Raw genomic sequence first — 23,978 nt, forward strand, 5'->3', positions numbered from 1 at the left:
TCACATTACAGAAATAAATAAAGTAAAATAAAAAAAAACAAATAAATCTGTTAGACTGAAATTCCTGTCAGTGTAGAAGTGATGTGTACACTTTAAGATCCACTGTAAAATACAGGACAGCAGCAGTGGAAACAGGTTGCAATGATTAAAATGAACAAAATCAATAACTGATCAATCACAATAGAACATGAACATAAAACAACGGAATGAAATTCTAAGAGTTTTAGCAATACTTTTTGTTATATTTAAAAATATTAAAATAAAAACTTAAGTTTCAATAAAAAAAAAGATAACTTTGTCTAATAAAAAGCAACATACCTCAAATCCTCCTATTACAAGTAAAGCAGTGATGTTATGGATCCTCATCTGCTCAGCAATTGCATCCAGATGTTTTGCTGGAAGAGTTCTTGATGGGGAACAGAGAAAATTTGCTTTATTTAAAATTTTGTTTCATAGGAAGTAACACACCATTCAATCCCAACTATAAAATTATCAAAGATGCAGCAAAAGAAACTGAAAGGGAAAAATTAAATATTATCATTCTATAATCATTCTTTTTGCCATGTCTTCTTCATTCTGAAGATGTTACAAACTTAAGGTCGACCTGTTTTTGTTCTCACCTTTTTGTCCCCAGCAGAGATCCTCCTTGGCCGGTCCAACCTCCAACATCTCCCCATTTGATCTCCTTGATCTGAGGAGAATAAAACAAAAAGCTGCCGAGGTGCTTCTAAAGACTGCAAAGGAATTACAGAAAAAAATTTCATCATTACATCAACACAAGACTCCCTGTTAACAGTTGCCAACTAACAGACAAAGTGTTGAGGCTGTTCATGAGGTGTGCTGTATTAACAAAGATGTTTGCTTTTACAAAGCAGCAAACCGCAGTGACACATATCTATTTAGATTTGTTATATGACAGAAAAGACAAATATTACTAAGCTAAAGCAACATTTAATAATAAGGTTATGAAAAGATTAATATTTTAGTGCTATTATTATATTTCAAAACAACAAAGTAAAGAGAGTGTCTCATTTTTTCCCCTTTATTGTTTTCATATGGCATGAATGCAAGCAGAGTTTTACCAAACAAGCTGCTCTGTGTCCTATTTAGAAGAGCTTTTACTCAGGGATCACTGATTCACGTCTCAATCACATCTAATCTTCCTCTGTGACCACTCACCTCGGAGAGTAATCGCTTCCCACAGGTCACCACAGCTCTGCTGGAACATCCTAACACATGTACCGTATGTGTGTGTGTGTGAGTGTGTGTGTATGAGTGGGTGCACAAGCAAGTGTTTGCCAGCGGTCAGCAGAGCATGCTGGAGACCGCTTCTTTGGATGAATGGAATTGCTGCTGGGGAAGGTTCTGTAATTGGCTTACAGTAAGCAGAACTGTTTACAGGACGCTGCTGTTGTCACTGCAGCAAGGCTGCATGCAGACTGAATTTTAAAGTTGTCACATCAAGCAGGATACTAAAATAAAATTATGTCTTGCTTCTTTTTATGACAAAACAACTTTTGCTCAATTGCAATAAAGAACTTATTGTCTGCATGCTGTGAGTTGTAAAATAACCTTATCAGATCTGCCTTTCATTTCAGTACTCTGGGTATTCCATAGGAAATTAACACGACATCACCTTACAATGCAGTTAACATCATATAAGCTGTCTAATCAACACATCATCCAGGCTGTCACAGATGTTTTGGAGATATCAAAACATTCTAAGTAATAAGCCTGTTAGTCTTCACATACAATGCAAATGTTGCAACAAAGAATCAATAATTATTTTAGGTAATCTCACACAACAATATGTAGATATAACACTTACTGTTAGACTACAGTATCAGTGGGTAGAGAATTATTTTTTATTATCAGATGGTTAGATTGTCCTTAAAAATGATCAAATTTAAACTATTAAATGAACGATGCCACACGAAAGTAACATATCCACTCATGGCGTAGCATGGTGTTAAATAAACACCACTGATCCCCGTCGGCATGAACTATTCAGAGCAGGAGCACGTCAAAGTCTATCCAATCAGCGCCTTGCCTATCAATAAAATACTGGTGCATCCTTTGAGTTTGGAAGCCTTTTTTGGTCTGTGCAATTTTTATAGTTAATTGGACAAAGAAGAAAGCTTTGCTGTGACTCACCTGTCCTTTGTAGAAGCCCTCAAAGCCGTCGTTGACAGCAAACATTTTGTGGCCTTCTGTGATTCCCACCCTGACGGCAGAACGCACGGCGGCATTCATACCGGCAGCCGGAGCGCCGACGTTCATCACCGCCACGTTAAAGGAGCTCTGAGGAAAACGGAGGGCAGATATTTCACACAAAGACGCGCAACCATGAAAGGTGCTAAATATGCAGCAGATGAAGCAGAATCCGGCTGCTCTGCGTATGCTAAGGCCGCATGTTCTAACACCAAACATTGCCATATCTTTTAGTCACACCTAATGCAGGAATTTCACATTTAGTGTTTGAACATAGCATATGTAAACCTCAGCATTAAAAATGTTTGAGGAAATGAAATAGTTCCTGCAATGAGAACCTAACATGCAAGAAGCCACATGCTTCTACAAAAGCAGAGAATCAGCAACTTCTGTTTTCTCATGACAACCACAGAAAACATCAGCAGCCATCAGCATTAAGAATCTGCTCAGCACTAAGGACCAGCAACACGTTCATGTCAGAACCTCCAAAAGAAGACCTTTCAGAACTTCTGCTGATAAAGAAACTAAAACTTTAAATTTATTGAAAATTGACTAATAAGTAACTCTTGACAGTGAAAAAAAACTTTATCAAGAACTGTAAAATTTCTGACTGATATTAACTTTAGATCGCAACAGTGACTTAGAAAAAAGTCCTATTTTCAGAATCATTTTTATGTAGAGTTACATTTTCACCTGAAATTTTAAAAGTACAGCATCAAATTCATATAGGTAATAAGTGTCAGTTGCCTCTTGAATTCAGCTTAAGCTAAGCTTTAAAAAACAAATGTATGTCATGCATTTAAACTCTAAAATAATTTTGAGTTATGCGTAATGTTTCTCTTCAGACTCAATGCTTATTTTTTATACTTATGTGAAGCATAGAAGTCATTACCTGTGTGTCTATGCTTCAGAACCCATGCATCTCTCTATAAGAATGCAATTCTACAACAAAGCAGAGCCATGAAAAAAATAAGAAAAGATGGACAGAGCAACTGGTGTGGAGCACTGACCCTTTTGTGGCACTCTGTTACCATGACAAAATGAAAATATGAATTTAAAGAGATTTATTTCAGACATGAATACACAAAACCTTTTTCATTTTTTGTCAGCATGGTAATTAGAAGCCAACAGCTTGGTAAGGAGTCTGAGCTAATTTGCCTAAAACTAACGGTGCAAACTACACCTGCACAAGCTGCAGAAGCTGACCCATCACATACATGAGATTGCTCTTCATCCCTTGCCTCCTTCTCCTCATCTCCCTCAAGTCAGTCACAGAAAAACAGAGACTCTGTTAGTGTCACAAAAAGACTGCAGCACCCAGGATGCACCTGACCAGGCGGTACCTTATGCTAATGTACAAATCTCAGAGCAGCTGTTGGAAAAGATGCATCAAAAAAATTTAAAGAATGGATTTCTGGTTTCTTTGTATTCTTCATTTTTTTTTTTTTTTTTTGTGGTGTTTGTTTGCAGTGGCGCTTACATTTTGGAGTTCAGAGCGAGCAGTTTGAGAAGCAAGCAGTCTGTAGGTGCTCAGATTATTTTCAAAGCTCCTGCACATTGAAAATAGAGTTAAAGTTTTCAGATAACACAAATCCATTACATACCTTGCTTTAAATTCTTTCCAGATGGCTTATTTGCACATTTCATGAGTTTTGTCTCAGACCTACCCGCCGCGCAGTCTGACCGCCTCATCAAATTTCTTCTCATCCATGGCCTTCTGTACCTCCTGAGTCTGATGGCAAAACAGAAGAGCTGCTTTACTGAAAAACAAATGCATTCAGCATGTAGCTGGTCTGCTTTTTGAGCAAGTCTGTTGGTAACTACTGATATATGGTGAGTAAAGTTCAGTGAAACTGGAAGCACCTGGGGATAATTTCAGAAAATAACTTTCAAAAAAGTTATTTTTCATTTTTATTGTACTTACAAAACACGGTGAGATTTTGGGCAACCTAGTCCTGAATGACAGTGTGCTATGAGATACATCAACCACCACCTATTACCTTGATTCACCATGGCAACTACATCAACCTAACACGTGGAGAGAATTTTTATAAAACTAAAGTTAAGGAAACTGTGTTACTTGGGAGAAAAAGTTGTACTGGGAGAAAGCTAAAACTCTCATTGTTGTCAGTCAAAAGAAAGAAGTAATAAGAAAAGTCATACTTGGAGTGCATCCTAGCTTCTTTCACAATTGGTTAATGAACTCTGCGCTCTGCTCTGCCTTTCATGATTCACCAATCAAGACTGCCATGTTCTGAACATATGTGAGGTTTCTGAAATACTGTAGAGTTGGAATTACAAAAACCACAGGAGGAGTAGACTGAAACTCTGCAGGGTTGACATGGAGGGCTAACAGTGGTAATGAGTGTATTCCCTCCTGAAGGGTGACACATATCTACTGCATGGCACTTTATCAGCTTTCAAAAACATGACTGTTGTCTGAAGCTCAGTGGTTTGTTCTGTCATGGCACACCTCGGTGCAACCTGTCGAGTCAAAATAGAGTTATAACCACCGTTTGATGGTTCAGACTTCTACCTCGCTCTCATCCTTTTAGAAAACAGAACGAGATGATAAAAGGAGTCCGAATAACTGCTTAAAGTTTTGAGAAATTGGTCATTGAGTCTGATAAGTGAACAGGCATCCACATGATACACACCAGCCAACTCTCCATACATTTGCGGTCAACATGAACAAGCCAACTTACCATCTGAACACACTCCATCAGCGGTAGTCGAACAGCCTGGTTGCCAACTAGAGACACAACACAGGCAGGTGTGTCGGTGGACGCCTCCAATAAAGCCAACACTGCCTCCACGCCCATTCGACTGGCCTGGAAATTCATTTCAGCAGGGGTTTATCAATCCATCTCCATAAAAATGAAAGAAAAGGAATTGTAATTGATTTATGATGACTTACCAAAATCCTGTCAAAGGCAGATGGAGTCCCACCTCTCTGTACATGGCCCAAGATGGTGACCCTGGTGTCAAAACCCAGGCAGCTCACTACCAGCTATTGACAGACATCATAGATTAACAGACGTAACAGAATTGCTTTTAAAATGAATATATTCTGCCATAATGTCTATAGATGTAGCATATATTATAATATAAACCTTAACTCAAGGAAACAACAATGCCTCCTATTTGTTTGATATTTGTAAGACTTCTTGAAATGAAACAGATTTTAAGAAAAGGTAGGACAAATCACAAAAAAGTAACAGAGGAGAAATCATGCAAACCATCTCCTGTCATGTTGGTGCGTGCCAAATAATGGACATGCAAGGTCAAATTTCCAGAATAAAAATAGGGCGGAAACAAAAAATAATGTGGGAAAGGAACAAAAAGCAAGGAAAATTAAATGGTGCATTTTTTTTTTTTTTTAGGAATTACCACATGTGAAGCATAAAATGTGGCAAGTGTTTCCATCGTGAGGAAACCAAAACCATAGAGAAGAAAAAACTCATGCTTATGAGGGAGAACTCGAGCATCCACCAGACGACGAGGCTTCGCGACCATACTTACGTCCTTGATATAATCAGGGGTTATTGCCTTGTTGTGGCAATCAATGGCACCCTCAGCTACAATAATAATGTTCAGCCTTTTCTTATCAGCACGGTTCTAGAGAAATATGAAAAGCACAAGTATTTGAAAACATGACAGAAAACGTTTTGCAGTGCCACAAGCTGGATCGAACAATGGAGGATGATCTCAGAACAAAACGCGAGAAAACTTCCACTTGTTGCCGATTGTCATCTGTACTTTGTCACATTCCTGGCAGTGTGACAAGCATCTCAACCAAACTGAAATTATTTACGTAAACGTCTTGAGAACCATCCATTTCCACTTAGTGTTCCAGCTGTTGGTTCTCCTCTGCGTCAGCCTGAGGCTGAGCTTTACTCACTTTCTTCACTAAATCAGAGGTAATGTGTTGTCCTTGTCTGTCAATGGCTCCTTCAGCAACTATGATAATGTTCAACCTGGAACCTCGAGATCGACTCTAGACAATAGCAAAAGCACAATTGGAAAGTAATGACAGCACAACTCTTGGAACACTGTGTTTAAACCGCCCAGTTTTAATTTAATGCTTTGGTTAGGATTAAAAATATGTGCTTTCATTCCTATAACAATAGATGTTACAGGGAAAAATTATTGATGAAAGAAACATTTCATGATATCTTCTTGAGACTATGCTATCTCAGAGTTGGCCTGCTTTTTAATTTCTAGCCAAGGTTGGATTTAATTGTTCCCTTGTCTATGTTTAGAGCAATGACTGATTCCGTAAATGAAAATATATTCTCAGAAAATAATTTTGATCCCATTACAGCTGTCTTCCTAAAGTGACTAACATTCTACCTAAAACTGGACTGAACAGTGTGAACTCTAACGCGACCAGCTCAAGTTGATATGAAATGTATTAGATATGTTTACAAATAACTAATACCTCTGTATTTTCATTATTATGGTTAATTCTGTTTCAAAAATATTTTTAACACTTTTGTGACTTTTGTTTGACAGTCTGCAATAAAACAATCGCCTCTGTAAAACAGAGTACAGAAACAGGAGCTTAGCGATGTTCTAGTTTTCCATGGGCAGCTGCTTTGGACAGCAGGTGTAGTTCCAAGCACTATTTTACTATTTTGCTTATATTATTTATGGTTAGTGCAGCTTTCTGACTGATGGCTTCATAAGCACAACTGCCGTTGATTTGCTTTTCATTCTCCTTGCAAAATCATTATTTGACACAGATATCGACATAACTGCCAAGATATGGAGCTTTACATCTGTCTGAATCACTGACCAGTGGGTCATGAACTGTTTGAATTAAAGTGACTAAAATACTTTGAGTCAAGAACATCTTAGTCTTCTAATGACCTATAATACCTGTGAATATTATTCACAGGTTGTGGGTTTGAATCTCTCTATAGCAGCAGTGTTATTGAGCTTTCCAAAACATTTGGAAATTCTTAATGATAGGACAGAGGATTGACTTGTAATTACAAACAATGATCTCACACAGCTTTTATTTAGCTCACATTCCTCAGGGAACTATTAAGTTTGAATTTATGATCAGCATTGCTTGTTCTTTGTTTATTAGACTTGAAGCCTCAGAGATTTTGTAAAATCTACACTCCCTCACTCAGACATATGGAGGAGGTCCAAAATTCTCGTCTTGATGTCTGAAATTATTGTTTTATGATATCACACAATTGAGAAGAATGGTTTAGGTGTTACCTTTAAATACACCTACAAGTTTACCTCATTGGTCCTTAAAAGCTATGAATTAACCAGAATAGTGCAAAACCATGACTTCATCATATAGGCTATCTCAGTGTATGTAATCTTCTAACTTTAAAGAAGTTGTGTGTGTGTGTGTGTGTGTGTGTGTGTGTGTGTGAGTATGTAAATAACTGGTTCCAACTGTGAATGTGATACAGACCACAGCTGATTGTGTTTGAGAAAGACATCATGGTATGATTTCAAAAGTAAACTATAAGATACGTCCATGCCATTCATTTTCTTAGTGCTGACTGGCTGTGTGGCCAAAAGAGTGGTGATAAAGAAAGCCTCCAGGAGTTTTATCCATTTGTAATAAAAACATCTTCTAAGATTATTGGTGTTTTAAAAATAAAGACACAGGTTACCTCAGACAGTTTCTGACACATGTTGTCTTCCCAGCCATCTTCAGGAGGCATCTCTGGAATAAAAACCCAATCTGCTCCACAGGCGAGGGCACTGACTAAAGCAAGGTATCTAAACACACACATAGATGTCCACACTATTTTGATGTAAGATGGACTTTAGGCTGAAATGCATTTAGTAAAAACATAGGCAGCCAAATTGGCATCGTAACATCATATATCTTAGAACAACCTTGATAAAGAAAAAGATAAGCTTCCAAAACGTGCAACATGTTTTTAAGAGTTTGCATTTAGTATTTTTTTCAGTAATGTATAATTCATACATGCATCTTTAATTCATTTACCCGCAGTGTCTGCCCATGACTTCCAGCACAAATGTCCTCTGGTGACTGGAAAACAGAGAAAACAAACGGTTCTATCAATTTATGGAGTTACTTGTGTCTTCTGGTCTTTTTACAACCATGAAGGGATATACTCACCTCTGAGCTGTAGTCATGATAGCATCCACCACCTCAATGATCCGGTGCAAGGCTGAGTCAGTGCCAATGGTCATGTCTGTGCCACAAAAGTCGTTGTCGATAGAGCCAACCATACCGACAATGTGAAGATGAGAATGACTTCTGGCTGCCTCTTCATCTATGAGCCCTGCACACACAGAAAGTACAAAGAGTTAAGGTGTGTAAAGCTGAAACACAGAAATTGTGAATTTAAGATGAACAATCACCTTGCTGTATGAGTTCATTCAAAAGGCCACTCCACTCTTCTCTGAACAGGTTGGCGCCAGTCAAGCTGCCGTCTCCACCAATCACACACAGGTAAGTGATGCCCCGCTGAACAAGGTTGTGAGCGGCTTTTAGTCTGCCCTCATGGGAGCGAAACTCTTTACACCGGGCACTGCCAATGACAGTGCCACCCTAGAGACAGAGACAATCATAGAAATGACTCTAAATACGATTCAATAGTTCTGACACATTTGTGATACTGAAACACTAAGTTTCTGGACAACTGTGATTTTTTGCTTTTGCAAAGGCTAGTATGTATTTTATGGGATGGGAAACATTTTGGGTTGGAAAAAGGAGTTAATCATGAATTCTATGGTGCAATACATGGGATTCTTACAATTAGTCATAAAGACACACATTAGCAGTAATGAGTTCTTTCCATAAACTACTTGGTACTTAAAAAATTAGTTGTACATAAAGATGGATTAACATTGTGTACAAGTCAATTGCAGAACCACCTTTTAGCAAAAAAAAACATCTTTCAAATAAACACACAACAAAGTGTTTGAAAAGGAAGGAGTATTAATTACATTGATAACACGAACTTGACCTAAAACAGATTATGGTTAAAAAAGCACAATAGTATTCAACTACCATAGAAGTTGTACTTAGCTGAAAATCTGTTGGTGGACAAAACTGTGCTCTACACACAGATAAAGGCTCTGAGGCGCAATGGATAGCGCATTGGACTTCTAATTGGATTATTCAAAGGTTGAGGGTTCGAGTCCCACCAGAGTCAGATTTTATCAGAGGGATTTAAATGCTTAATAGTGAAGATAAACGACAGGAAAGTCAACTCCCACACACAGGTAAGTGATGCACACAGCCAAATACCTCTTGGTGGAAGAATACAGTTTATGACACATGAGATTCCCATGATTCACAGCAGAATAAGGGAACATGAAGAGCGTGTGAGCAGAAACATGAACGGCAGGTTGTGCTCACCACTTGCAGAACGCTGGAGACACTTTCCCACGTCGCCTCTTTGATGTAGTCTCCACCGTCTACCATCCCCTGATACCCCTGAGATGAAAATCAACAAAAAGGCAAGAAATTATTCACTTCTTATTTTAAAAAGAAAATCCTAATTTTAAAGCAATAAACAGCATTTAAAGACAAAACCTGCTTTAAGACATTTTTGGGGCTTAATATGCTCATACAGTTAGAAAGATGACAAAAAAAGAGTATTTATTATTATACAAGAGAACATTTGACTGTATAAAACAATTAATTTGAAGACTATTTTTTCTTTAATCAGTAAATTTTACACAGTTGTAAAATTTATTTTTGATAAATTGGGGAGAATACTAATCCTATGGCCTGTATTGTAAATAGAGAAAGCAAAGTGTGACTTAATCCATACACTGTGGCAATCATTGTTGAGATTTCACTGTTTCCATAGACACAACAAAGGCTTAAAAATCACCAGGAGAGTAAAAGTGAAGCATCTTTACTAACAGCTCAGTGGTTTCACCAGGTTGAAACAAAATGTGATCAGTGAAGGATGAATCGTACCTCTGCTAATTTAACTCCTCACCGTCACCAGGTTGGCTCTACCTGGAGACATTTTTGTTTGTTCTAAAACAGTCAGACAACTGGATTATTTCTGTACTAATCTGCTTTCACACAAATACCTGCAGTTTAATGTATGCTTTATGTTTTTTATGTTGGTTAATCCAGACTAACTGCACAGTTTAGCTGAAGTTAAGTAAGTGCTGCACAAAAGCAATTTAATTCTTCCCCTGGAACCATCGCTGCAAATGATGTTTTGAAAATTATTCAACATAATACATGTAAACACACTTTGAAAATGGCTTGATGTCAATATATGAATCAGAATCCTATTTATACAGGAATGACTCTAATATTGTCTGCAATTAATTGTGAGTAACCCATGTATCATCAAATTTAACACATTAGAAGATGGAGCTAAATAACATGCAATCTTCATAAAACATAAAGTCACAGTAATATATGCAAAGCATATAGAGGGATCAGATGCCTTTCTGGTGACCCTATAGCCAAAAAAAGAAAATAAAAAAATAGAATATAGACTGAAAGATATCTGAAAGCACCTCTTAAAGACAGAAGTATGAGTGTTTCATTCAAAGGAGGGAAAATATTATTTAGTTATTTGTTTCAATGCAATAAACATCTAAATTTAAGAACATAACACCAAAACACTTCTAAAAGAACCTCTGACCATATTTCTGCAAGTTAGAAATATCATCCATTTACTCACTTTATAATCATATTACCTCAAGCTTTTAGATAAAACCTGGTTTCCAAAACATGGAAATAGTGTTTCCAGTTTGCAAAGGGGCATATTATAAAGCCAGCCTTAATCTTTGAAATACAAATCATTGCTCTGTAAAATGATGTAATAAAAACTGAATCTAGTCATGGAACTCCCAAACACATTAAGACGACTCCTTATATTGACAAAATTCTGCAGGTTGTGTGAATTTTGGCCTCTTTTCATCTTACACCTCAAAGTATTTAAAATATGAATATTTCATAATAAAAGAAATGGAACTAAAAAAACATTCAAATGAGAACTTCTATCAGTGTTTGCTCTACTTTAATAAAATGTTTTATGTTTTATTCATTTATTGTTGCTTGTGCCATTTAAATCATCATCTTGAGCCTGAGGTGAAATAATAACTGTAAATGTTTAGTTGTTATTACTTACATTAATGTTCCCCAACACAGCTCAGTTATATATGAATTATTTTATAGTACTTTTTGGTGTATAAAAACTAAATGGGGAAGTCAGCTTGACTCATGCTGGTCCCTGATTCCCAGTGACAGACCAGTGACAGCCCAGTACAGCAGAGCTGTCAGCACAGATTTAGTGTGCAGCTGAGAGTGGCAGATACTGCAGACTCTCCATCGTCATGTCTGGACTCTGAGTCATTCTCACCTCGTGAATAAAGTAGACTTTGGCTCCCACATAAATCCCCATTCGGACCACAGCCCGGACAGCTCCATTCATGCCTGGGAACAAAGAGAAAATCAGAGGCTTTTCAAGCATTTTCAGAAAGTTGATTATTGCTACAGACATTAAAATGACAAACAGTAATCTCATGAGTCACAAATAAGTCTCATTATGTTTTCCAAAACAACCAAGAGAGGCTGTATCCAGAAGGTACTTTATTTAACATATTCCTTTGCTTATATTCAAGAGCTAAAAGTTCTTAAAAAGCACTCTGGTTCAAACACGCTGCATAAATAAAGTCCCATAACTCTCTTGATTCAAGAAGAGCTGGAGTGTGGTGAAAAAATCTTCACAGCTCTGAAGATATAAATACAACATTCTATAATGACAAACCTCTGTGAGGTGCAAGGTTTTATCTGATAAAACCTCATATGGTTTTATCAGATACTCATACACATGACCAGGAAGGCCAGATCTGGGGAGGTAAGGCTGACAGATTTTCCACCTGAGCTGTGCATTTTTGCAGCTCCTCCAGTGTTACCATGCATGACCTCAGTGACCTGCTCTTTAAATAAGCTGAAACCAGCAGGGAGGCGGAGAGCGGAGCCGGAGAGCCGGAGAGCCGGAGAGCCGGAGAGCCCAGAGGACTTTGTGCCAAGTCATAAAAAAACCTGTCAGAGCACTTAGTGCAATTAGACATGAGACAGGCTTTAAATCTCAGTCTGGGATCTCAGAGCTGCTGTTGATTTACATGAACAGGTTGATCAGAACACAGCAGCTCATTTATGTGTTAGTTGATAGACGGTCTTTTTCTGAGGTAAATGTGGATTGAAGACAGGATTTTAGGTTCACATTGTTCCTCAGACTCAGAGATGAAGGTGATGAGTCTTGCAATCCAAAGGTTGTGGATTTGATTCCAGCTTTCATATAGATTTGTGTAAAATGCAACTCAGGCTTTTAGCCCCGAGTTTCCTACCAATCTGTATATTGGTATCTATTGGGTGAATGTGGGTCTGGTGAAAACAGTTTTTGTTGGTCATTATGACTGGAAAACTACAAACACTAACTCTCCAGTAGCATTTATTTGCTCAGAGCTACAGATACAGACAGACATCAGTGCTTCCAGATGAGCTAGATGAGTCTGACTCTATATCACTTTCACACTGGCTGCCCAGTTTTAAAGGTGCAGTTATAATTAAATCTCAGCTGCTGCCACAAAGAGCCTGTCCTAAATACAAAGACTGTCCACGATGCACAGCAGGGGCTCTGACAACTGAGGAAGAGCATATCCCTCCACTCTCACAGCAGCCTATAGGAACACGGTGTTGTGTAACAGCCAACAATAGCACTGGTTTAACTGGTGCATCTGTGTGTCCTACATAGTAAAGTACAACATGTTCAATGCATATGGAGAGCCGATCAGTAATCACACTCTAATGAGGTTAAAGATGCATTCTGTGCAGGCTGCAGGGATGCAGTTAGACCATTGATTAGATAAAAATCATCCAAAAGTTCCATTTTAATGGCAATCATTATTATACTGCTTTAAAAGCAACTATTTAGGTATTATTACCGTTATTTTTGTTCTACAAATTCGGAATTCAAACTTTCCATCACACCATCATTTCTGTAAATACTCGCTGCTCATCACGTAGTCTGCTTGACCTTCAGGGACAGCAGACGTAAAGTCACTGAAGGTCACCGGAAGTAGATTCCAAACTGTTTCTAAATAAAAAGGCAAACTCTAACAGCTACACTGAGCCGTTTTAATCTGAAAAGCTGCACCGGATGTACATAGTTTTATTCAGCTAATTTGATGTTGGCTCAGTCGTGACTCAGCTTCCGTGATGCGGGAGGATTTATTTCTGAGGCATAAAAAAAGCAACAAAAAAAAAAACCACAAAAAAAAACAGCTGGCAGGAAGTCCAAACCACAACATTTTACAGCTCGTAAATGAAATAAGGCGCACTCTCAGAACTTTTACATAAATAAGAAATATATATGACTAATACATATTCTAAATACGTAACAAAACAATTCATCAAAAATAAGTTGGAGTGTAGTTAAATCTGGTCATGTGGGGTTGCGTTACTGGACCTGGTGCACCGACTTGCGGAAATTGCAGATAATTAAGGCTCTGAAATTCCGATCAGGTTGGGTAATAACGCCATGCCCCCTGGGGGATGCGCGCGCTGGCCTGAGCCAACTGTGCATACATGCATGGCGCAGGTGACGTTTCATATTTAGAACACCTCGCATTAAAAAGATACGACTTAATTAGTCACCTGTTGATACTGTATCCGCTCTGAATGTATGCACGTGCCTTGAGTCACGCGCTGAAGGTGTTTCTAACAGACTGAGAGTCTTTATTAAAACTTGTAACATTTCCCTCTGCAGAGAATGCTGCAGCATCCCCGCACGAAGCAGAGACACCGGGGGGTGAGCGCAGGCTGTTGCGTAACAGTCCGGGAGACTCAAGAGCACACACTTAAATCCCAAACAGAAAAATATTTGATATATAAAATATGAAAATTTATTAGGAGGAACTTCTTTCTCCTTCACTTGTTGTGACGCGCTGATATCAAAGCACAAGGTGTTCCTGCTTCCCGGGCAATGCGCAATTTGGGAAGCTTAGCCAGATACATCCATTATCGGACAGATGCCTGTCTGTAGTGTTTTTCAAACTAGAAATAACCAACGGATACACTAAAATCAACATAAATTACGGATAAATTATTAGGCTTTTATACTTTAATGTTTCCAGACGGTTTAGACAGAAAGTGACCCGACAGGCTGCTTTAGGAGCGGAGTTAGATTCAGCTCTCTGATCGTGCGCTCATCCTGACTCCAGCTCGCTCTTACAGCCCAACTTGACTCTGTTACCTTGAGCATCTCCGCCGCTGGTCAGCACGGCGATGCATTTCCCAGCGCCAGAAAGATTCTCGAAAAATTTCCGGGTGTCCTGCCGCTTCGGTCCAGTCGCTCCGGCCATCTCTCAGTCTGCCCGGGGTCTCTGAGCGGCTGTCGGTGAAGTTTAGCTGAACTCCTCAGAAAGCCCACCGGAGGGTAACACTGGGGGTATCAGTGGCAGAAGAGAGGGAGGCAGTTGAAGGGCCGCAGCCGGTACCGCCCCCCTCCTCCTCCACCTCCTTTCCAAAGATCCTACAATAGGACAGATTACTGCCTCCTTTCCTTACAAGGATGAGGATTTTCCACCGCATCTCTGTGGAAAAGTAAGAGATAGAGGAAAAACAGCAACTTATATATAAAAAATAAATGTTTTCTTGTTGTTGGACGTAAGAATTTTGTTCTTTGCACTTTAAAAACAGACGATTTAAAGTAACTTTCCTGTAACTCTACTTATGCGCTTCTTGCGGGTTTCCCCGTTTCCTCAGGTGAATCCTTCATGTAAATTTCAAGGGGCTCAAACAGGATTCAGAACCACAATCACCTGAAACAGGATCACAAACTGAAGAGGTTTTGTTTGCTAAAATATTTTTGCTCATCTGTTATCTCCACTGTCACTGCCTGTCTTATTTTTTATTTTCTACATTGATACATTCTTTTAAAATATTTCTATTTTATTCACGTCATCTTGAGACATGAATAAAATGTGAACAAAACATGTCTTATGAGACATAAGACATGTTTTATTGTCGTTTTGTTCTCATACTTTTGTTGTATGTTGAAGTTGATGGATTTAATTTTCCTTCTCAGAGATTGACTGAACATTTGTTTTCTTTGCTATCTATTTCTGATTTTTAAAAAGGTTATGTTACTATGAAAGTTTCTGTGTTTCTGATCTATTTTAAAATTCTAGATGTTTTGAAAATTCAAGTTTAATCTCTGCCCACAGAGGGCGCTGTTTTCCTGACTTTAAGTTGAACTTCCCACCCAATTTTTGTGATTTTGTTAGTTACTCTCTCACAGAAAGCCATATAATAACCAGTTACGATAAATGCATTCATCTCAAACCCCTGCCAGAGACTACAAAATGCCACAAAATGACGTAGCTTTACAAAATGGTAGGATATAGACATATCCCTTAAGCTTCACATGCTGGAAGATTTAAAAAGTTATCAATGTGACACCATCTCTGAAATTAAATCAACAAGTTGAACAACATTTAATAATTACTTAAAAAACTCAGAGTACCATCTACTTTGCAAATAATCGACTGTCTAGTCAGGCAGACCATGTGGCAGAGCAAAACTTTCTTGCTTTTATGTATTTAAGATGTCCTGAAGTTACTATATTATGTTTTTCAGCAATGTTAAAAATAGAAGTTTTGGTGTTCATAATTACAGTTCCACTTTTAAATTTGTTTCAGTAAAAATTCACACAAACCAGTAAAAGTAATTGTAAATGTGGAAATTAAAACATATGACTATTTATGACAAGGACCAAAAGAGATAAAAACATAAAAAGAAAGATAAATATTAAAAAAAATACATGAGTTACATAACTACTAAAATAGAACATTTTGCTACCACCCTTCTGCTAATTTGAGTTTAATTTCTTATTTCGGTGGTAGAAAAGGAAGGAGAGTGGTAGGTCTTCATTTTTTATCTACCTTTGGTTGGCAAAGTCGGAAAGCCTCTGACGCAGGTGTCCACTTGACTGGCGGCTGAACGCACCAATCAGGTCCGAGCTCTCTTCCAGGACGGGGAGGGGGAGGAAATTCCATCCCATTCCAACTTCATAGCCAGGAAGTCATTCACTATCAGCCTCAATTCACAACTTTCGTCACAATCCAAACACTGGAAGCACAAGGGGATTGTTACGGCACGGAGAGCTGACACAGTGACTGGATATCTGGATGCAGTTATGTAACTGCTGCAAAAGGAGCTGATTACAGACACAATAGTCTCAGATATACTACTACGCAATACTTGCTATGCAGTGACCTTGAACATGCCTGGTTCAATGTCAGACTGAAATGATCACGTTGGCTTTGTGTGTCTGAGAGGCTGTGTGGAGGCACACTGTCTCTCTGACTGCCGGTACAGCGTGTCCCCTCACACCAGTGGCACCAAATCAACCAGTTTCTTCATTTTTTCTTTTTACTCAAGACACATAGGATTGTTTGAAGATGGAAACATGGGAGCTTTGGATTCAAAGGGCCACACTGAGGTCACTGGATATTCGGCTGGTTTCAAAATTCTGCTTGCAGCACTAAAATATGTCTTGTGATAAACTGCCTCTCCTCTCCAAGATCCAAAATGAGGAACTGTTTAAGTTATACCTCTAGAATTTGGGTGCCAAGTTTTCATATTTTTAACAACTTCAGTGATGTACATTTAAAATAAACATTCAAAATTGTTTTGAACCTACACTCTGACCTTTCCCAGATGCTGATATTTTTGGAAATTACTAACGTTTGGATCTCAGTGAAAATCAGAAACAAGTTTCTTTAAACACAGACATTATGTTTGGTTTGATCAGATGGCAAATTAATTAACTAGATGAAATTGTGTTTCAGCTTTTTAAAGTGAAAGTAAAAATATTTTGAAATAGAAAAACAAAATTAAGTGCGTTAATGTTATTCCTAATATAACACCAAGCAGTGCAAAAATAAAAACATTTTTACTTTCTGCCACAACATGGATTTTAAAACATGTAGAACGGCGCCACCTGCTGGTGGATAATGGAAATTGCCTTCCAGTTTTAAGAAAATTTATTAATGCTGGCAATGAAACTCAGGGGCAAATCAGGTCAATAAAAATAGTTTATTTACAGTGGCATCAATCAGAAATCAACAAGCAGCATTGGCAGAAGCAACATCAGAGTCGACAGTTTGCATAAAGTTGGTGAACAACTGTTGGATAAAACCTCACACTAAGAGTTTAAACTGGACTGTGCAGCTGCTGAGACGTTTCAGTTCAACTTCACAGCAGAGACAATACTTCAAATAAGATTTTTTAAAATACCAAATTTGAACCTCAACACTCTATAATTTACTTATTATTTAGATTTACAGCATTTAATATCTTGCAGTGGCCTCGGTCAAAAGGAGTTTGCAGCACATTGTGGTGCCTAACAAAAAAATAAAAAATAAAATAATACACTGGAAATCTGCTTCATTTGCTTTATTATGCTGTTAGTAATATAGACCATGATCCTGAGATTACTTTAAAGGAGTGGAACATTTTAATCAAATCTAACAAAATTTACTTATGTTAAAGTTTTAATGTACATATTTGCAAATCAGAAAAAGAAAAACAGCACATTTCTGACTATTTAGTTCTTTGCAGTTTGAAACAGATTGAATTTTGTCAACAGGAATATAAAATCAACTTGGCAGTTTACTGTGAGATAAAAATCATCCAAACATAGCAAGCGCTTGAACTGATGGAAATATTTTTAGCAGGTTCAAATATGTTTTGGGGATTGGCTTTGGCTGTTTTCCCAAAATGATATTTTATAAGTAGAAAAGCCCTGATGTTATGGAGTCTAAAATCGAGTCAAGTACATTTAAATAGACTCACTAGAGAACTTATTGAATATCTGACTATAATGTTATCATCCAAAATCTTGATGGCCCTCCCTAATCAGGGAGTATTTCAGTACATGCAAACAATGTGATGAGAAGCGGTTGGATTTGCTAACGTAACAGATCTGAAGAGGTTTATCACAGCTTGTAAAGTCTCATTTTTTGTGAGGAAACCTAACATTCCTGCGTATAAACTGCATAAATCACCAATCAGCAGAGTTTGACACACCAGATACTCTTTAAAACCATACAACTACACACCAAACAAAACAAAACAAAAAAAATCAAAAAGCTAAGGCTTTACTCTATGCATATTTACATAAAATACAGTTGTTTGCAATTGATAAAAATATACAAAATTATCCAGTATGTATTCTTGTCTCAGTTTAAATCAAGACAAACAGTTTACCTTCATATAAGACATCTGGAAAAAATGTACACGGATGTTCATCTTCACCGTAATCTCACTGAGTGTTTCAGATATTCAGAACATTTTTATGGCCTACATTTAATCTCTGAGGTTTTTTATGTTATCTTATGAGGATAAAGAATAAAGTAATTAATAATTGTTGCACCAACAGGGAGACAAAACTCAACTCCAACTTTCTTTACAGTGTTCCAGTTTTCATTTCCCAGTTTTCCTCATGCTACAGAATGTTAAGCAGGGAATTCAAGAAAAACATGTTGAATTTAAACAATTTTGTTCACAATTAAAAGCTTATTATGAAAAAGCACCTAATGAATAGCACCAAAGCTAGCTGAGTTATTCCTGAAATGTTCTTGACTTTCAGTTGGAATTGTGAAGGCTCTTAGTCAAATAGTTTGGGGGAAAAGTAAAATATGTAAGTAAAACTTGAGTAAATTCTGAATCTTTAATGATTTATCTTCATTAAACAAGTATCTAAAGTAAGTATAAACAAAAAGTTAAAAAGACAAAATACAAAAACCTGTGTAAATTTGTTTTTAGAGTTAGATTATTCTAAACTAGAAAAGTCACACCACAAATGGGTTTTGTTAATTACTATGGGTAAAGAAGATCTAATTGCAAGTAAAATTAAATTAAAGCAAAACTAAAATATAGTTTTACTGCTACATGCTAGTAGTTAGCTTGCTAACATTGTCATGCCCTCCAGTGGCAGCTGAAGACTGAAGACTTAAGATTCAATTTAAGATTAAAAGTTCAAAAGGATAAACAAAAAAATAACGAGGTGTTGCATCATCTATATTGGCATAGTTAAAAATGCATATTATGCAGCAAATTTAACTGATTATGTGGAACATCGAGACCCATCAGACCTTTGAAGGATGAATGTTATTGGTTGGATGAGTGCCAGTGAAATCCTTCTTCATCATAAAGTTTGGTGATATCTGTTTAGTTGTGTGTTCAGTGTGTGTTAAATTACAATGGAGTCTCTTCATACTGTTGCAGGGAAAATGGAAGCTAAATGGAATATTTTAAGCCAGAGATATATGGCAAACAGTTTCACTTTCAGCTTCAAACATGCAACATCTGCAAGCTAATGAATCTTCATCAGCACAGACAAAGCATTTGCATAGTATTTTATGAGATAAGTAATGTTATCAATAACTTGTTGGAGGATACACTGTACTGGGGCAGAAAACAAAAATAACTACAACATGTAAAAGCTATTCCTCGCCGAGGGATTGAACACAAATTTTGAAGAATTTTTGTTGGTTGCACATGCATTTAAGTCAGAATGACAGAAAAATAATTACTACGTGTGGGCAAATTTGGTCAAAATACAACAACAGTCAGAATAAAACGCAGGTTGTGACATTTTTCACCGCTACATACTAACAATTAGCATATTAACAGCGCTATTTAGCTAAAGACTAGCACTCCCCATTACAGAACAACTGAGGCTTTTGTCTTTTGTTTGTTTCAAACTTCATAATAATATATCCACCAGGAAGTTTGTTTGAATAAAAAGAGACAATGTGCTTAATTTAACCTATGGCATATTTCTACTCTCTATAGATCATTTATGAAAATCCAAACTGCTGCTTCATGATACCACTTAAGGAAAAGGGGTGATAAAGATCTATGTACACTATTTATACAAACCAAGTTATATCTCCTCAGTTACTCATATGTAAAAAAACAACACAGGGTTCATACACAAGTCAAAAATCAGCACTTTTCCAGACTAATCCACAGGGTTTTCATGGCTGGATAGATTTTATGCCCAACAAACTGCTGAAATATTGAAGCTTTTTAAATGTGAAACAGTGATTTTGTCACCTGTTCGTTCATGGAACCCATCTGTCCCGCCACTGAATTCATGTTGCTGCTGCTGGCCATGGTGACTCCCAGGTTCATGTTGCTGCTGCTGAACATTCCACTGGATTGTGTCGAGTACTGAGACTGGGTCTGCTGGGGGTACACACTGAGAGGAGCACAGAAAAGTGATGCGGAGCTTTAAGAAAGCTTGACTGTGACGTCGTTGACTTGGAGAAGCTGCTGCTACCTGTTGCTGGTGGAAATGTTTGCAGGCTGCGACCATCCGTTTAGGTCGGCGCTCGTCTGGTAGCTTGGCGGTCCGCCCTGGTTCGGAGCCTGGGATTGTTTATATTTTTAAAAGCTCTGACCCTGCCCCATCCTGGGGGACAGCAGAGGGCTCTGCGGCGTGCCAGCCCCACATGGAAAGCAAGATGTTGGGTCCTGGTGTTGCTGCTGACTCATTCCTACAAAAACGGAAAAGATAAGATGCAGGTGAGCTCAAGTTCAACATTAAAGCAACATATAAAAATAAATTTTCAGTTCATAATTTATAGAGATTAAATTAATTGGAACATCTGACCAAAATACACAAACGATTATGACTGATTTAAATCGCTAGAATCCAAAAAGCAGATATGTGATAAAGTCACATTTATTTATATAAAATGCTTTACATCAGGGGTTTTCAAAGTATGAAAAGGTGAGCCCCCCTTCAAGGAGCTTAATGCCTGCTGCGTACATTGTGTTTTGTCCTCTGAGATGAATGTAAGTATTTCCTTTAAAATCTTCATACTTCTCTGTGAGTCCAGTGATGTCATAGTTTTAGCTTTGAAAAGTCATACTTAACACTACTGATTACTTCTGAAAAAGTAACTTAGTTATATTACTGAACAATTAGAAATGCTATAGTAATGCATTTTTAAAATATTTATTGAACTGTCAAGTAGCATAACTAACTGCAGGAAAGTAACTAACTGCAGGATTAAGTAACTTTTAGTTACTTTCAGCAGCTGCAACAACAACGTCCGCCTCCTGTGAAAATCACATTGAGCTTTGCCAATATGTAATTGTGTTTTTTATTTTGGTAACATCAACAATGTGAAACACTGATAAGGGCACTTGAACTGAAGAGGAGATTGTACAAAAATAAAAAACATGAGTAGTTTGTGTGGTCCACTTTTAGATTAAGAAAACTCTTAAGAAGGATTTTGCTCCCCCAGCCTCCAGATTCGATTCCTCCTGAAACTGATTCCAGCATCAGAGCTCCTCCTGCAGCTCCACCTGCACCAACAGTGACATAAACAAACCAAGTTATAACGGTGCTAACTTGCCATTATAATTAAAAAACCAACACACGGACACGCACAAGTCAAAAATCAGCACTTTTTCACGACTAATCCACAGGGTTTATATTGGTCTGATGTTTGCATTTTTCGAGCGCAAACTGCTGAAATATTGATGTCATTGAGAGGTAATAAATTTTGTTGACATTAACAAAGACCCATCTGCGGGACGGATCATCCGGAAATGATGAACAGGAGAGACGGAGTAAAACACCTTAATGACGCTGTACAAATTCTGGGATTTATTGTGAGTCTCTGCTTATTTCCAAGCCCAAATGAGCAACTGAGAGGAGCACAGAAAAGTGATGGCAAGAAAGCTTGACATTAAATCTGCAAGTTGACTTTTAAAAAATGCTGCTACCTGCCGCTTATAATAATCGGACTTGTCGACAGACACTGAAAATCGTTCCAGGTTTGCCACCAACAAATCGCGCATCTCCCCCATTGTTTACATTTCTGGGATTGATAGAGACGCCGGTCACTGACTGCAGCATGGTAGAGGAAATACGATTAAATACACAAAAGAACATAGTAACGCAAACATGATTTTGATAAGTAAGATGTCTGACTACCTGGATTTGAAATAGCTGACTCATTACCTACAAAACGGAAAAGATAAGATGCAGGTGAGTCAAGTTCAACATCACTGGCCAAAACATCCTCTATAAACATTTCCACTTATTTATAGAGCATTCCACAGTACCAACTTTTCCTAAATCCACAGAGTTGACACAAAAGACGCTCTCACATCAGTAGACAGCAAGCAGATAGCTTTTCCGGTTTATTAGATATGTGCTAAAAGTGCTGGGAGGCATTTATTTATATAAAATGCTTTACATCATAAAAACGTCATACAGTCATCAATTATGAACGAAGCAATAAACATTACATGTTGTCAAATATCATCAAAATCACGAACCAAATGCACAACATTTATGTTGATTAATGGTTCTGGTTCTGGGGATGCAGAGCGGACTAGAACCAGAAGACCTGAGAGGTCTTGAAGGTTGCTATGACAACAGCAGATCTTTAATGAATTGTGGTGCTAAGCCGTTCAGAGATTTATAAACTACCAGCAGCAGCGTTCTGGATCTGCTGCAGCTGGAGGATGAATTTTTATTTTTTTAGGCAGACCTGTAAGGACACTTGAAGTGATCAATGTGACTAAAGATAATTCATTTTCTATGCCTGGAAATGTTCTTCTGGTGATAAAACATTGGTTTTACGTGACACCGAAGGTTAAGGTCAGAGTTCGTCACTACACCTAGATTTCAGCCTGATCTCTAGATTTCTAGCTGTAGTAACTGAAGCAGTTTGACTCTAGATCACCACCACCAACTGAAACAACATCCTCCATAAAGCACATCATTAATCCAATACCTGAATTGCTGAACTGGAAGGCACTGTGCTGTGATGGTGGGCTCATTGCGCCGTTGTATTGCCCGCCTACATTTCCCATCATGCCCTGGCTTGCCAGGAGATGACTCGGGGAGAGAGGGGAGGAGAAGGGGCTGGAGGAGCCGGGATGAGGAGGAGGAGGAGACGACAGTCCTGTACCGTAACCGGAGGCCGGGTAGGGGAATCGCTGCATGCTGCCCTGTGGCACCCGGGTGTTGGCACCCCCCATGGGCATCGGCGAGGGAGCAGGACCCCCGCTGGGCATGTTGGGCGGCAGGTTGATGCCCTGAGTCCGCATCATCATGGCACGCTGCTGATGCGCGTGGTGCTGCTGCTGCTGTTGCCGCTGACGCAAGTGGTTGCTGAGGTACTCGCGCTGACGCTGCGCCAGCATGTGGGCGTTGACAGGTCCCTGATGGAGCAAACACAGCTGGGTCACTTCTGGCATTACCATGAAACAGGAAGAGGACATGGTCTGCTAGGAAACACTGCACAGGAAGTTCACTGCAAAAACACTAAATCTTACCAAGTATTTTTGGCCTAGTGCAAATTTCTCAGTACACTTGAAAGAAAACAAAACTAACTAACAAGTAACTTTTCCACCAGTTATAGGAACTAGATTTTAGTCACCAATTCCTTTATTTTGATAGAAATATACGAGTTCCACTGGCAAATTATTTCACTTGTAACACTGGAAAAACATTGTTATAAATGAAATAATCTGCCAGTGGAACTAATACTTTTTCATCATCATTAAGTAATAATAGATTTAAAACAAACTCCTATTTCTTCAAGTTACTAGTTACTACAAGTTAGTTTTGTCTTATTTCTGAGTGCACTGAGATATTTGCGGTGTTTACATTGTACAAAGCTGCACCATCAAAACACACTGACTTTTTTACATTTTGTCACCATAAAACATTTACAGGTTA

The 23,978-nt window shown here is 38.1% G+C and overlaps 2 protein-coding genes across 5 annotated transcripts in view; both read right to left on the minus strand.

Annotated features, from left to right (window-relative positions):
• LOC122841635 (ATP-dependent 6-phosphofructokinase, platelet type-like) overlaps nt 1–14,711 on the minus strand; it is a 25,354-nt gene extending 10,643 nt beyond the window's left edge. For 2 of the 4 annotated variants that reach the window (XM_044135109.1, XM_044135105.1), the window contains exons 1-15: nt 14,454–14,711; nt 11,556–11,629; nt 9,578–9,655; nt 8,575–8,764; nt 8,330–8,495; nt 8,195–8,239; nt 7,854–7,962; nt 5,734–5,829; nt 5,129–5,221; nt 4,917–5,042; nt 3,879–3,943; nt 3,692–3,761; nt 2,155–2,301; nt 621–691; nt 319–406 (exon numbers count right to left, since the gene is read on the minus strand). In XM_044135109.1, coding sequence (XP_043991044.1) covers nt 319–406; nt 621–691; nt 2,155–2,301; nt 3,692–3,761; nt 3,879–3,943; nt 4,917–5,042; nt 5,129–5,221; nt 5,734–5,829; nt 7,854–7,962; nt 8,195–8,239; nt 8,330–8,495; nt 8,575–8,764; nt 9,578–9,655; nt 11,556–11,629; nt 14,454–14,562 — 1,527 coding nt within the window. In that variant the 5' untranslated portion in view covers nt 14,563–14,711. Of the gene's footprint in view, nt 1–318; nt 407–620; nt 692–2,154; nt 2,302–3,691; nt 3,762–3,878; nt 3,944–4,916; nt 5,043–5,128; nt 5,222–5,733; nt 5,830–6,112; nt 6,209–7,853; nt 7,963–8,194; nt 8,240–8,329; nt 8,496–8,574; nt 8,765–9,577; nt 9,656–11,555; nt 11,630–14,453 lie in introns of all 4 variants that reach the window. The other 2 variants (XM_044135108.1, XM_044135107.1) reach the window with 1 other exon arrangement.
• Nucleotides 14,712–20,323: 5,612 nt separating this feature from the next.
• The window catches only part of LOC122841636 (nuclear receptor coactivator 2-like), a 55,446-nt gene continuing 51,791 nt past the window's right edge, over nt 20,324–23,978 (minus strand). Inside the window, exons 19-21 of the mRNA XM_044135110.1 lie at nt 23,029–23,458; nt 20,553–20,769; nt 20,324–20,471 (exon numbers count right to left, since the gene is read on the minus strand). Of these exons, the coding sequence (XP_043991045.1) occupies nt 20,660–20,769; nt 23,029–23,458 (540 nt within the window). The 3' untranslated portion in view covers nt 20,324–20,471; nt 20,553–20,659. The remainder of the gene's footprint in view (nt 20,472–20,552; nt 20,770–23,028; nt 23,459–23,978) is intronic.

This window comes from Gambusia affinis, linkage group LG12, assembly GCF_019740435.1.
Source record: "Gambusia affinis linkage group LG12, SWU_Gaff_1.0, whole genome shotgun sequence".
NCBI lineage: Eukaryota > Metazoa > Chordata > Actinopteri > Cyprinodontiformes > Poeciliidae > Gambusia > Gambusia affinis.